Source organism: Plectropomus leopardus, chromosome 18, assembly GCF_026936395.1.
Source record: "Plectropomus leopardus strain MGB_pleo_1.0 chromosome 18, ASM2693639v1, whole genome shotgun sequence".
NCBI classification, from domain to species: domain Eukaryota; kingdom Metazoa; phylum Chordata; class Actinopteri; order Perciformes; family Serranidae; genus Plectropomus; species Plectropomus leopardus.
Window position 1 is genome coordinate 30,048,468 of NC_142193.1, and position 14,812 is coordinate 30,063,279.

A 14,812-nucleotide genomic window follows, 5' to 3' on the forward strand; every position below is an offset into this window, starting at 1 on the left:
ATCACAGATTGGAGCTCATCATTTCCTCATCTCTTTGACATCCACACATCATTTTCTGGACTAAATAATATGGTGTGACATCCATTTCCAAATGACTACGCAGACACAGGCTGATTATCATAGTTGGTATGACAGACAAGTGGGTGTTTGTGAGGACTGGAGGTCGGTCCCTGCCTTTGGACCAAACTCATTACAGCGGGAGTAATTGCTGAGGTTGCTCATGCAGAGATTGGTGTGATGACTGCTGGTGTTTTGCAGTGCTGAGGTCATTACTGCTGTTTTCACCGTCAGTAAACGGTGCCATCATTGAAAATCAACGGAGGGCGGACAACTGCTTGTGTCTCCCATTAGGGCCTTTAAGTTATGTTTTCACATATATTTCACCATGCAAGTTCTGCAGGCGTCCAACCCAGTACATAAACTAAAGGTTTATCCAAAACATCCACAGACACACAGAACTACATGCAGTTTTGTGTGTGTTTAGGGATGTTTTGTGTCTCTTTTTAGGGATTTTGCAAATCATTGTGGTCATTTGCATGTTTTTGTGGCTGTTTAACATAACTGTGAGTTTGTTTTGTGTGTCTTTGTGGCCGCTTTACTGGCTTTTTTGTAGCTACTTGGTGTTTATTTGTGGTTGTTGTTTTGTTATCTCCTTGTGTTAATTTTGCATCTCTTTTTGGTAGTTTTACATCTCTTTGCGACTATTTAGTGTCTTTTTGTGGTTGGTTTGCATCCCATTTTGGCTGTTTTACATAACTAAGGGAGATTGTTTTGTGTGTCTTTGTGGTCCTTTTTCATCCCATTTAGGTTATTTTTTGTCTTTTTGTGGTAATTTTGCATGTCTTTATTGTTTTTGCCGTCCCTTTGCAGTAATTATGCATCTCTGTATGGTTGTTTTGCATCTCTGTGCCGTCATTTTGCATTTCTTTGTGGTTGTTTTGCATCTGTTTGTGGTTGATTTGCATTTTTTGTAGTTCCTTTGTGTTTCTTTGTGGTTTTCATCTTTTTGTGTGTCTTTATGGTTGCTTTGCACCTCTGTATGGTCATTGTACATCTCCTTGTTGCGTCTCTTTGTGGTCGTTTTGCATCATTTTACTTCCTTTTTCTGTTATTGTGTTTGTTCTCCTGGTAGCCTCTGTGTGTTAGTTTACATCTTTTTGTGGCTGTTTGGCATATCTTCAGTTATTTTGTGTCTGTGGTTGCTTTTGCATCTCTTCATAGTCATTTTGCCCATTAATTGTCATTTTTGCCTGTCTTGTTTGCATCTCATTGGCATCGTTTTGTATCTCTGTTATTGTTTTCTATCTTTTCTGTCTTCTTGTGTCTATTTTTGCATCTCTTCTTAGTCATTTGATCAACAGTCCAACAAGAAATATTACACATTAATTCAAACAAAGGCTTTGCTCAGTAATTCATCCATGGGAACGCCTCTGCATCAGAGCCTTAGCTGTTTAATCTTTTAACACTTTTATTAGGACTTTTCAGGTGCCATGAACACGAAAGCCAGATTCAAGGATATTTCATGACTTAGAGACCCGAGCACATTTCAGAGCAGAAGCGGCTGATATTCATCTGCCGAATGACTATCAGAATCCTGCATTCATAATATGGACACTGTGTGCTGCGAAAGATTAAAGTTTTATTTCAAGGACAGTTATTCTTCACCATGGGCCTTCTGAAACTTTACGCTTTGTTTATATCACACCATACATTCTGTGGCACGTAAGTGTTGAAAAGATATTTTGCTCTTAAGTTTCTTTGATTAAAAACTTTTACAGCAACATCACATCACCAGCATAACTCAGGGAAAAGCTGAAAGTAACATTGAATAGAAATAAAGTAGAGGTTTGATTTTTTTGTACTTTGCAGTCTCTTTCTTATTGTTTTGTGTGTCTTTAGTATTTTTGTGTCTCTTTGTGGTCATTTTGCATCTCTTTGTGGTTGTTTTGAATCCTCTTGTGTCTTTTGTTTCTCTTTGTGGTCATTTTGCATTTCTTTTTGGTCTTTGTGGATATTTTATATGTAGTTGTGGTTAGTTTATGTCTCTTTGTGGTCATTTTGCATCTCTCTCAGATCAGTTTCCATCTCTTTATGGTCCTTCTAGCTGTTTTGCATCCCTTGTTAGTCATTTTAATTCCCATTTTGGTCATTTTGCATATTTTTGTCTGTTTGTTATTTCACTAGTTTAGAAAATAACACACAGTAACCATATGCACACAATATGACCATTTGCAAAATACAAGATGAGCAATTTGAACAAGAGGAAACATCAATGTTGTTATTGATGTTATGCACTTTTATCATCCTTACTCAAAATGAATCTCACACCAGGACTGAGAGTCAATAACTGCCAGCTATTTTCATTATTTTGGGTTAGATTAGCTTTCTGTTTGATGAGTGAATTATGGTGTATATGCTGTGTAATCCTGCCTTAATTCCACTTCTCTGTTCCTTTCAAGATAATGGTACTTTTGATTCCTGCCATCTGACATTTGGATAAGCAGTGATGCTGCTGAGTCGCCCCGCCGTGAAAAACTGAAGCAGACACAAAGAGACTGTCGCTTTCACCCTCTTAAAGACTGAGGAAACTGATATTTCAGCTTGAATGCTTTCAGCTTGATATATAACCCTGCAGAGCAGCGTTGAATGGAGATGATTTTTTAGGACTTATTATTTTTATTAATTTAATTAATTTCAATTATTATGTTTAATATTTTCTTCAACAGCCTGATATGTTTTACAGATGGTTATTTACACAAAAAAGGTACAACATAAGTACCTCATAAATACTTTTTTAAAAACTGCCAAAAAAAAGCCCAACTATAATTAAGAAAAAAAGTGCTTTTTTTAGCTAATTTCTCCTTTTTTGGGGTCCTTTTTTGTGTTAATTTTCACTTTTTTTGTAATTTTTCACTAATATCTTTATCTAGCTTTGGGTCTTTTTTTTCATTAAGTTACTCAATGCCTTCTTTCTATGTTTTTTAAAGAGATGAAGCCAACTTGCTCGAGTTTCAAAGGGTTAAGTAGTCGCACCTGCCCAGAGTGGTTATATTACAGCCTGCTTTGCTCTCGAAATACTGGAACAATTTAAAAAGCTGTTTTCCCAACGAGTCACGTCAACACCGAAACATGGAAAGATAGGGTGCATGTTGAAAAATACCAGTTTCACTTTAAATCATTAATAATTTAACAATTTATTGACACTTTTCTTTCAGTAATTACAAGAATATTTTTTGCAAAAAACATTACAAAAGCAGCAGATATTTCCGTTTTAATCCAACAAATCGAACAAAGCCTCATAAAGACAGAGACTGACGACTGAAGTCAAAAATACACTGAAAATACAACATCTGACCTCCCACTGAGACAGGCCCTGGCACATTTTTAACACGGTCTTCTTCGTCTCCTGCAGTTAAATTTGACAGCTAAAACTTACAGAAGGCAACATTAGACATGCTTAAGTATTTTTCACATCATAGTAAAGGTAGCCCACACACCAAAGCACACAGACAAATCACAGCATCACGAGCTCAACAGTCACGTCGATACACTGAGTAATGAGGCCGGCTTTGTTATCTACAGAGGCTTGTAACATAACAGAGCTGTATAATGCACACATTTTATCCTCACTAACAAGACCGTGCAATCTGTCCTCCGTGAGTCAGTGATGTGGTTCAGAGCGCAGCACATCCTCCGAGGACCACTTGCTGGGCTTTCACACGCCGTCTAATTAATGCCTCTAGCTGTTTGTTCTCGTTCTAATGGTGCTGCGCCGCTGAATACAATTGTTTTGACATTTCAGATGTGTGAAATATGCATGCAGTGACCCGGAAAACACCGGGTTAAAAGACATTGCCACAGCAAAGACAATTACAACCTTTAAATAGCTGCAGCTTTTGCATCACTATGAGTGTAAATTAGATGCATATACAGATGCATTTTATATATTTTTTTTATTTACTATGAAATACATCATCCACAGGTAATGTGCTTTATGTTCAGAGGATGAACAGCTATAAGTGCCTTGGGTATTTGGATTAAAGTCACAAACTGTAGACACAAACACATACTGAACAACATCAAACAGCTCATTAAATATATTTTCAAAAAACTATTTATAAATGATGAATTTTGTTGAGATTTGAAGGACCATGTGATTAATGCCACTTTGCAAGGCGGTAAAATTACAGAGTGGAGTAAAATGTATTCTTATTCTTTGTAACCCTTCATTTGGTTGTAAATGGTGCAAAAACAAATCTCCCTTTAGCTCAATTTTGAAATGACTGAGACTGCATGAAAAAAAAATCTGCAGATCACAGATGTGTAATGTTTGTGCGTTCTTTTGTTGCAGATACAATTGAATTTTAACTTAACTTTAACTTTTAACTAACAAAAAAACACCTGGTTATGGTTAGGAAAAGATCATGTTTTGGCTAAAAATATCCAGTTTTGGGAGGCACAATGTTAGCCGGAAACGCAGCGATGTCTTAGTAAAACCTCACCCCTTTTTAAGGGGCCATTCTGCCAGGAAAAGCCGTCTGCGTCAGCTTTTATGCTCCGGGTTGCAGATTCATGATTTCAGCAGAGGTACAGCGTGGACTGTCAGGATGGTTGGGATTAGGCAACATAATCACAGATGGTTAGGTTCAAAAATCACTCACACACATCCACATGGGAAGCAAACTCTGCACTCCCACACGAAAGTCTGGTATCATCCTGTTGTCCACCAGTGCATAATAACAACACCACCAGGTCTGTCTGAGCGCGTTCTCATCTGATGCCATCCAGCTGCGTTCTGGTTGGATGCTGAGGGTCGCTTTTGGCATCACACTCCAACGCCGAAAGCACTCACAGAGCAGCACAGTTTCACAATATTGGAGTGAGAACGGGCTGGAAAGGTTTAAAATAACTGCTTTTCATAGTATTATTCTGGCAGAAAATGCAGTGATGTCTGTAAAAAAATGTCACTTTTCATGGCATTATCCTAAGTGGAAACTCAGCAATGGCTCGGTAAAATTAAATGCTCGTTGATGTACTATCACGACAAAAAATGCAGCAATGTCTCAGTTAAAAAACAACCACTTTTTCTGGCACTATCCGAGCAGCAAACAAAAGGCAAACACTTTATGTGGCGTTATTCCCGGTGGAAACTAAACAACTGCTTTTTGTGGCACTTTCTCAGCTGAAAATGCAGCAAGTTCTCTTTAACAGACAATTGCTTTTCATTGCACTATCCTGACAGGAAATGCTGCGTTGCCTTCATAAATAACAACCATCTCTGGACACTATCACAGCAATGTCTATGTAAAAGCTCTCTTTTTTGGCACTATCCTACCAGGAACCACAGCGATGTCTAAATGTATAACTTCTCACATGCTTTGAAATGTCACAGATCGTATCACCACGTTCATGTCATCCAGCAGAGTCCCATTTTGTCTTCATGTAAACACACGTGTTTGCTGAGAGAGTGGGAGCGGTCAGTTGTGGCAGGTGGCGGTTTGTTGGCGACGGTCACGCATGGCCAGTCAGGTGTCCGTCTCAGTGCACAGCCACAGTGACGGGCAGCATGTTTTGAAACAGTTCCCTTGATGAGTGCGACTGCTGAAAGCTGTCTGGTGCCATCCTCAGACTCATGCTGCCATCAGCCAGAGCCGGTGCCACTCTGAAAACCCTGTGGGACGGCTTTATCGCCACGATGAACTGCCTCTTAAACGTGTCGCTCAACACGATGTAGATAAACGGGTTGATGCAGCTGTTGGCGTAGCCCATGCTGATCGCAATATTGTAGGCGTACAGAAAGGCGAAGGTGGGCTGCTGCACGCCGAGGTGAGCCAGCTGCAGGATGTAGTACGGCGCCCAGCAGATGAAGAAGGCCAGACATATGGCCACCGCCATACGGGTCACCTTTCTGGTGCGCACCCGCAGGCTGCGCTGAGGCAACGGAGCAACTGTAGCTGACATGTTTTGGAGAATCTTGAAGAAGACGGCACACATGACCACCCAAGGCAGAGCAAAAGCTAAGAAGAACTGGTACAGAGTGAACCAGTATGTGTCTGTGGCCGGGTTGGGCAGCAGGAGGGCGCAGCCCACTGAGCCGTTCTTCAGATGCATGAGTCCCGTGTACATCCACACTGGCGTGATGGACACCAGAGAAAACACCCACACCAAAGCCACCGCCGCCCCCGCCACAAAGGGGGTCCGGACGTGTTTGAAGCGGATTGGGTGCACCGTGGCCAGGTAGCGATCCAGAGTCATGACAGTCAGGATGTACGTGCTCACAATCTGGCTGTTGGAGTCAAGGGCGGTGATGACGGTGCACATGGTGGCGCCGAAGCACCAGGAGCCGTTGCCCACGAGCTGATGGATGAGGAACGGCATGCCGAGGAGGAAGAGGAGGTCTGCGATGGACAAGCTGAAGATGAATATGTCTGGTACTGTTTGCTGGGAGCAGAACTTGGTTTTCTTCACGATGGTGTAGATTACGATACAGTTTCCGAGGATCCCAAAGAAACAGATGACGCCAAAGATGCTGGGCATGAGCACTGTGTTGTACTCCCCATCTGCTGGTACAAAAACAACATGTAAACAGATACAGTCAGGCATTTGGAACATGCGTAAATACTTTTAATTATGGTTTTTGTTTTTGTTTTGTTTTGTTTTTGCACAACTTAAAATTCACAAAATGACAAATAAAATATACAGTGCAAGGAGAGGCAAAAACTCTTACAGGTTTATTTAAAGTCCCCTCCGAAAATAAAACAAAACAACAAAAGAATAAAACATTTTACAGTTATATAAAAACACAAAGAGGAATTATTTTCCATAAATATCTTTTAGAATACGATACCATACAATGCAATATAATGTGGTTCGATATGATACAATGCAATACGATACGATACGATACGTTGTGATACGAAATGATACCACGTAGTGCGATGCAATACGATACGATACGATACGATACAATATGATACGATCCGATGCAATGTGATAAGATACGATGCGATACGATGCGATACGATATGATACGACGTGACACGATACAATACAATGCGATATGATACGATACATTGCGATACGATTCAATACAATATGATACGATATGATGCAATACGGTACAAATTTATTGTCAACTTACACTGGAATTTATTTTGTGTCCTCAGACAGATCCAGTCAAGACGTGTATACACATATTACGTATACAATTACACAAACAGCACAGCATGCATAAATCCTGCTATTTTCCATAAATATCTTTTAGTATGTTGTATAAATATCTTGAATATCTTTTAGTATACTCACTGGTGAATGAAGGCTTCAGCAGTTTCCATCCACTTTGTGTGCCTTTTTTAAGTTAGTAATAATGAGAACAGAGACCCTGCAAGAACCCTAGTCTTTGCAAAATCTTATTTTGTGACTAAAAACTCTGACACTTTGTAGATGTGAGAGGATGTCAGACTAAGTATTATAGTGTATAGAAGGCATTAAAAATTTATGATTAGGGTTTGGACTCACCAAAAGCCCCATGATACGATATTATCTCGATACAGTATTATTGCAATTTTAAGCATGTTACAATATGTTAAGAGTTGTGACAACATGTATCACAGTATATTGCAATTTATTACCTTTTTTCAACTGCAAATTATGTCACCAAAGATTAAAAGAACATCAGAATTATTTAATAACATTAAGTTTCCAGTCTGTTCATCTCACTTTAGTCATTTTTATTGAAGCAAATTGTATAAAGTACACTTAAATGGCTTTTTTTATTTATTTTTTTATTCCTGTAATTCTTACAGGCTTCCAAAAGCATTCAAAAGACACTTCAACCTTATAATTAATTGTAAGTAAGGGTGTAGGTTTCAGTTCAGTATAAGGGAGGGACACATATACGATGGGAGTTTTGGGGGTCAACTTAACACTTAGGCTAATCTCACTCTGGTTCACTTTTATGCACTAATGTGTGCCTGCCCTGCATCGTTTTATGGTGCAAATGTCCTAAAATTTGTTAAAATAAAAGTCCTATGCCACTTTAATGCTTTTATTGAGGCAGAAATGTCCCCCCTGAGATCTACATCTATGACTCTAAGTCACATCTATGTTTCAGAAGTGTCATAAATGCTGATATGGTGCATCAGTAAGCATTATGTGTGTTTATTAGTGCAGTCATAACGCATTATTAATGCATAATATTTAACCGTCAATGCCCTCACGTTGTATTATGGGGTCTTCTTAGAGCGTTACCATATTTCGTTTGAGACACTAGATTTGAAAATAAATGAATGACAGCTGCAGATGATCATATCTGTCATTTTATAGTTATGACACATCACTAACAAAAGTCGAATTAATCGATTCTAACACTTAAAAAAGGAGAAGAAACAATCTTACCTGCTTCCAGATCCTCAAGAGAACTGAATGATGAATTGGAAACGTAAGCAAAGTCCATCCCAAATAGCTTTTGGTGCTCTTTCTCCAAAATAATAATAATTATCGAATAATTATATATATATAAAATTATAACTTGAGCGCACATAACAATTTTCGAGCGAAATTAAGTCCGATTAGAAGGAATTGCAGGAAACGGATTAAAAACATAATTCGACTTATTTAACAAAGACAATAAGATTATAATGTTAGTTTGCAGATGTAAAGTGATGATGAATCAATGCATCTTTGGTTCATCCAAACGACCTCATGGTGAAGTGCACGCGACAGCTGACATGCAATTAAAAAGAGAAACAATGGCCGACGTAACGCACGTCCGAAAATATCTATAACTAACGACAGCAGATAGTGTGTGAAATGAACTGAAGGAGGCAGATTTTTCCCAGAGACAAAGACTGGCTTTGGCTTTATGTGGCCAGTAAACGAGTCAGAGAGGGGGGCGGGGGTTTAAAAAGAAAAAAAAAGAAAAAATATATAAAAAATTATATATATATATATATATATATATATATATATATATATACCTATTTCCACAGACTTCTCCTATATAAAATATGTATTTACTTGTATTTATTCCAATTTCTATGATACATTTCCATACTATGATTAAATTATTAAATTATTATTAGTATTATTAAATTAATATAATATTAAATTATTATTGATTTATTTAAAATTATGATATTATATTATATTATTACTATTATGATTACTATTATATTATATCATATTAACACTGCTCTTATAATATAAGCCTTTGCCTTTTCTAGCAGGAACTTTTGCAGTGATTAAACAGCTCAGTAAGTGCTGTACTCTATAAAGCATTAGTAACGCTGCTTTAATCCTGTTCACTCTCCACTAGGTGTCAGCATCGTCAAGTCTTTAAATGTCTCTGCGGTCTCAAATGGGTCAGAATTAAAAGCAGATGTCCAAAAAATGAAAACAAAGACAGACGACCAAATATTTGCCAAATAATGGGTTCTGTAGTTGGGATCAGAGCTAACACATTCCCCGCTGACAACATGTAAGAGGAAGAAGTGTAATATAAGCTATTCCTTTTTTTGGCATGTGTGCACATTTTTGTTTGCTTTAAGTGAGGCGTATCCAGGCATAAAGAATTCAATTTGTCAAAAATGTGATATGCCAAAAGCAGAAGCAGTCAAGACACTTAAACCTTATTTTTTTAAATCTATCTAGCTATCTATTTATTGATTGATTTATTTTTTTAGCTATTTTTTTTCAGCAACACAGTTTCAACGATTAATAAAATTAATGTAAAAGGACATTATTTATCAGTGTGCAAACATATCAGAACAGTGCAGATTTTCTAAAAGAGGATAATTAATATTCATTAAAATGATTTAAAAAGTTCAAATTAAATGATTATGCTAAGAGTAGACAAGTAAAAGAGGATAATAAGTATAATAAATTAAAAAAATCACCTTTCTGTGAATGTGATACTTTCTCTGTTTTAATAGTAGGGCTGTATCACATGATGCATAAATGTATTTATTCATTTATTGGATCTGTTAAAAGAATCCTATATATGTATTTCATTTGTTATTATGTCCAGTGTTGCTGTTTTGTTTGTTGATGATATCATTGATTTAAATATGATGTTTATGTTTATGATGTTTATGTCTTGTGATACTGAGAGCAGTTATTGGTTGATGTATGATGTATGTAGAATAAAATTAGATAGACAGATGAGTACATATTAATTATATTTATTAGTGTGTCAGGCTGGTTGTAATAATGACAGGGGATAAATAAAGTCGGTAGTAGGCGGCAGTGACAGTTGTGTGTTCTTACTACTTTTATTGTTGTTGTTGTTATTGTTTTATTATCATCATTGATCTATTATTATTAGCTGATAAAAAGTAAAAAGTTAAGAATAAATACAATAATAATACAAAATAGACTAATAAAAGATGATAATAATGTAAACTGAAATAAATGAAAGAACTAAAAATTGTGTAAAATAAGATAACTATAGATAGATGAGTACACACTAATAATAGTTATTATAATATGAGGCTGGTTGTAATAATGACGGGATAATTACAGTCAGTAGTAGGCGTCAGTGACAGTTGTGTGTTCTTGTTATATTATGATTGTTGTTGTTAGCCTTTTATTATTAACTGCTAAAAAATGTTAATAATAATACTAAACGTAGAATAATAATAAAAAATAATAACAAAAGTAGTCCATTAAAAGGGGATAATAGCCTAGATGTAAATTTAAATAATAATATTAATAATAGACAGATCGATAGATAGATAGATAGATAGATAGATAGATAGATAGATAGACAGATAGATAGATGGATGGATGGATGAGTGCACACTGATAACAGTCATTATTATATGAGTGTGGCTGTAATAATGACAGCGGATAATTACAGTCGCTGGTAGGCGGCAGTGACAGTCGTCGGTGGGTTTGTCCGCCCTGAGCGCAGACTGACGGGGAGGAGCTCCAGTCACAGCAGCAGGCAGCGGACCCTCCCAGCGGCGCTGTGGAAGGAAGCGGAAATAAACGTCGCAAACCTTATGCTAGTAGCTACATTTAGACTCGGAGGACGGGGTGTAAGCAGCGACATCACACACACACCGTTTGTTGCCTCTCAAGAGGAAGCAGGGAGCGGATAACCACACGACGGGGTTTGCGTTTGTCACGGTGGCAGCGTCGAAACGGAATATCTCGAGCGGTGAGTTTTCCCGACGCTTTCTGCGTCCCTAAAAGTTGGCGTGTTACTCTTTCCTTTCGCGACGCAGGCTAGTCAAGTTCAGTAGCTGGGGCTAACTGTGCCACTGAGCTAGCAACAACAGCTCGCGCTAATGAAAAAAAAAGAGGTGTTTTCTTCCTTTTCCACAAACGTGAAGCTGCCTCGTAGGCCTCGAGCGTTAATGAGACATCACGTTTGTTCTGAGCTGAACGCGGAGTCCGGAGTCGTGTCGGTCACAATGTGGACGTTGCGATAAATTAATGGGGTTAAGTTTGGTAATCGCACCGCATCGCAGTTATTGTTGTCCGACCGTTAGCCGGCATGCTAGCTGTAGCGTTCTAGAACGCTGGGCGCAGGCTGATGGAACGGAATCGATTCGAACGCGCGTGAGGAAAAACGTTCTTTTAAAAAAAACAAACAAAAAAAACCACGTTATTTTCCTCACGATGTAACATTTTATACGCGTTTAAAACGGACATAGATTTGACTGTAAACGGTCATGGGGTGATTTTAAATTGTAGAGGGTTTCAGGAGGCTGCTCCCCTTCGGACTCCAGCTTCCCTTTTCAGGACTTTAACGTTGCTTCTGTCACTGGAGTGCTTTGTTGTCTTCACGGGGGTCACAGGGTCGACTTGTTGACGTTTACTGTAAACAAAGGCTGTAGTCATATTTTAGGACTTTAATCGGTTCAGTCAGATGACTGTTCTCTAAAAGTGTCCTGCATCTTCTGCACTGTGGAGCTAACCTATTCACTGATGAGCTACCACGAAATAAGGGGCTGTTCGTTATTTATGAGAGGGGAGGGGGTGGTGCAAAAAAAGGGGAAAAGATGTCAAAAAAATGCTAAACATTGAGGGGACGCATACAACTTTAAACTAGTGCCATTTTCCAATTATCTGTATGTATTGTTGTTTTAATGCTCACCAATAAAATTAATTAATCAGAAACTGTGAAAAAAAAGTGTCATCATGGGAGGAACTTTTACTTTGTAAAACCTCAGGGAGCTACTTCCATTTATTTATTTATTTTTAAATTGAAATTGACTTTATAAAAGAAAAGTTGCCAGGAACATGCTTTATATGATGTTGAAAGTTTCAGTTTGATTAAATATTTGCCAAGGACATTTAAACAAAGTTTTGATTTGGAGATTGTCATATTCCAAATTCAAAATAGTGACAGAGATTTTCATTTATATTGTTAATGTATATCGGTTCCAAATATCGATAATTTGGCTCACTAACAATTAATAATCTGTGTCAGTATCCGCCCTGAAAAAACAATATCAGTTGACTCCTACTTTAAATGGTTTTATCTTCATGTCTTTTGTTTTGGCTTAGGGGAGGAGCATATAACTTTAAAAATCTCCCAAATTGCACCTTTTATCATAACCAGAAACTGGAACAACTGGAATTATCAATGGATCTTTCAATTTCCGTCAGTCCTCGGACACATGTTCAATGATTGATTTGCAGACGTTAGCCAGCTAATGTAATTTAAAATCTAATAATTAATTTATGGTGGAGGAGGGTCATGCATTTTCCCCAGTCACCTCCCATCTCTGATAAATAAAGAACACTCCCTAACATAGTTTTTTAAAGCAATTAAATGCACAGGTTTGTATTTGCAGATAATTTGCCATAACTTTTTCTTTTTTTTGTCATCTGGCTGACAGATTTAATGGCCTTACTCGATTCGAGGCTTAATTAGTGTAAAGCCATCAGATCTGCATGGTGGCATATTAGCAAACAACTTAATGAGATAAAGCAGCTTTATCCATTTAACTCAGCAACTGTAGGTTTAGCCAGCGCATCACTGTCAGCTCTGTTTAAGTGGGCTACTGACTTATCTGTCTGAGCCAGGTGGCTGGGATTGCTATTGATTAAAGTGAATTTGGCTTCAGTAATCCTCCTGTTGCCCTGAGTAACGGCAGCAAAACATGTGGGCATTAACCCCTTTTCAAAGAGGTTCACTCTCGGAGGTGACCATTAGTACCAGTGTGCAGGGGCGTAGCACCAAATTCTGGGACCTGTGCAGAATTTTGCATGTAGGCCCCTGCTCTTCCTCTGTTTTTGTATTTGTTTTTGAAAAAATCAGTGTGATCTCTCCCTTTCCTTTCTATTTTTATTTTCTTTTTTTGAGCCATGATTTCCCATTTTTTTGGGGGGGGCTTTAAGTTTTGAGAGGGGCCCAAAGAGCTTCCACAATTTTTTATGCAAAGTTCAACTTTTTAACTTATTTATTCAGCTCATTTTAATTTAGTAAACCAAACTTTTTCATTTCATTTCAATCAGTCACTTTTCTCCATGTCACCCAACCTTAAAATTAACATACACTTACATTTACAAAACAATATCATATTTATTATCAGCATCAGATACCACGGTTATTGTCAATATCGATATATCACGACAAAATCAAATTCATCTTTAGTTTATATTCAGGCCACCTTAATCTGATTTTATGTTTTAAATGAGAATCTTATTGTATGAGAGAAAACATATTAGGGGTCGACAGATTATCGGCCTGACCGGTTATCAGAGCCGATATTTTATTTTAGTAATTGCAGCTAAAATTACTCAAAAAATGTGTCAGTTTTGATTAAACATTTTCTAAAGGTATTTTAACAAAGTTTTTGTTGGATTTTGTCATATTCCAAAATCTAAATTTGGACAAATATTGTGATTGCATATCTGTTCCAGATATCAGTTATTGGTCTCATTAAGTCCTAATAATCAGTATAGCTATCGGCCCTAAAAAACATTATCTGTCGACCCCTAAAACATACGCCTTACTGTCAACATTTTTTCTTAAAAAAGGAAAATATCCTTTCCTGTGCAGTTGTTTCTCGACATTACGTTTACATTTGAGTCTGACTGTGTCCCACGTTGTGTCTTGTTTGCAGGAACCGTACTGTGACCTTTATGTGAGGTCTAAGCCCTAAAGGAGCGGGTCATAGACGGGAGGAGAGACTCGGAGGAAAGCATCTGGCTACGGAAGCCTGGATACGTGTTTTTATTTTTTATTCAACCCCCTGAAACGCAACTACAGCCAAGCAGTTTCCCAACAACAACCATGGAGGCCATTGCCAAATACGATTTCAAAGCTACTGCTGATGATGAGCTTAGTTTCAAGCGTGGAGAAGTCCTTAAGGTAAGTGAGAAATATTAGATCATTTAAATGTGAAGGCTTGTCTGCATTACTCATAATTATGAAATCCTGGCAAATGTTTTTTTTTTTTTGCTGTGGGTTGATTTCCTGTGCAGTTAATCATATCTATCCTGTGTGAAATGAAAGTGCCATCAGTGGTAGTCAAAGAGTGTCAGGCAGTAATTTTACTATTTTTAATAAACACATAAAGAAGATCTGTAGGATTAACCCTTTGAAACCTGAGGAGTTTGGCTTGATTTCTTTAAAAACATGAGAAAAAGGCACGAGCAACAAAAGAATAAATAAGCCAAAAGTCTGAAAGAAATTACTCAAAAGTACATGAAAATTTCCTGAAAATTAGTTTTTAGAATAGAGAGAACAGAAAAACCGAAAAGACCTGAAAAATATATAGTACATATAATTTTAAAACTGAGCAAAGTGGGTTGATTTCATTTAAAATAATGGGGAGAGGGCATAGAACCATGG

General features: G+C 37.5%; 2 protein-coding genes across 3 annotated transcripts in view; one reads left to right on the forward strand and one right to left on the reverse strand.

The window, feature by feature from the left end:
• Positions 1 to 3,178: 3,178 nt before the first annotated feature.
• On the reverse strand, positions 3,179 to 8,838 carry mchr1b (melanin-concentrating hormone receptor 1b). 2 transcript variants are annotated; one of them, XM_042504172.2, is made up of 2 exons: positions 8,398 to 8,838; positions 3,179 to 6,563 (listed from the first exon to the last, which is right to left on the reverse strand). In XM_042504172.2, the coding sequence occupies exons 1-2, from the start codon at positions 8,540 to 8,542 to the stop codon at positions 5,539 to 5,541; spliced, it is 1,170 nt and encodes a 389-aa protein (XP_042360106.2). In that variant the 5' UTR covers positions 8,543 to 8,838; the 3' UTR covers positions 3,179 to 5,538. The 2 variants fall into 2 exon arrangements, with proteins under 2 accessions (XP_042360106.2, XP_087947459.1); XM_088091333.1 differs by lacking the exon at positions 8,398 to 8,838 and having other exon boundaries at positions 3,179 to 6,547.
• A 2,140-nt stretch (positions 8,839 to 10,978) lies between these two features.
• grb2b (growth factor receptor-bound protein 2b) overlaps positions 10,979 to 14,812 on the forward strand; it is a 52,995-nt gene continuing 49,161 nt past the window's right edge. Inside the window, exons 1-2 of the mRNA XM_042504299.2 lie at positions 10,979 to 11,161; positions 14,082 to 14,329. Of these exons, the coding sequence (XP_042360233.1) occupies positions 14,252 to 14,329 (78 nt within the window). The 5' untranslated portion in view covers positions 10,979 to 11,161; positions 14,082 to 14,251. The remainder of the gene's footprint in view (positions 11,162 to 14,081; positions 14,330 to 14,812) is intronic.

Excerpts from the sequence above, each read along its gene's own strand:
- mchr1b (XM_042504172.2), bottom strand. The coding sequence starts at position 8,542 with ATGTGCGCTCAAGTTATAATTTTATATATATATAATTATTCGATAATT. Across the intron at positions 6,564-8,397 it reads TCTTGAGGATCTGGAAGCAG|CAGATGGGGAGTACAACACA; the intron begins GTAAGATTGTTT and ends TTTTTGTACCAG.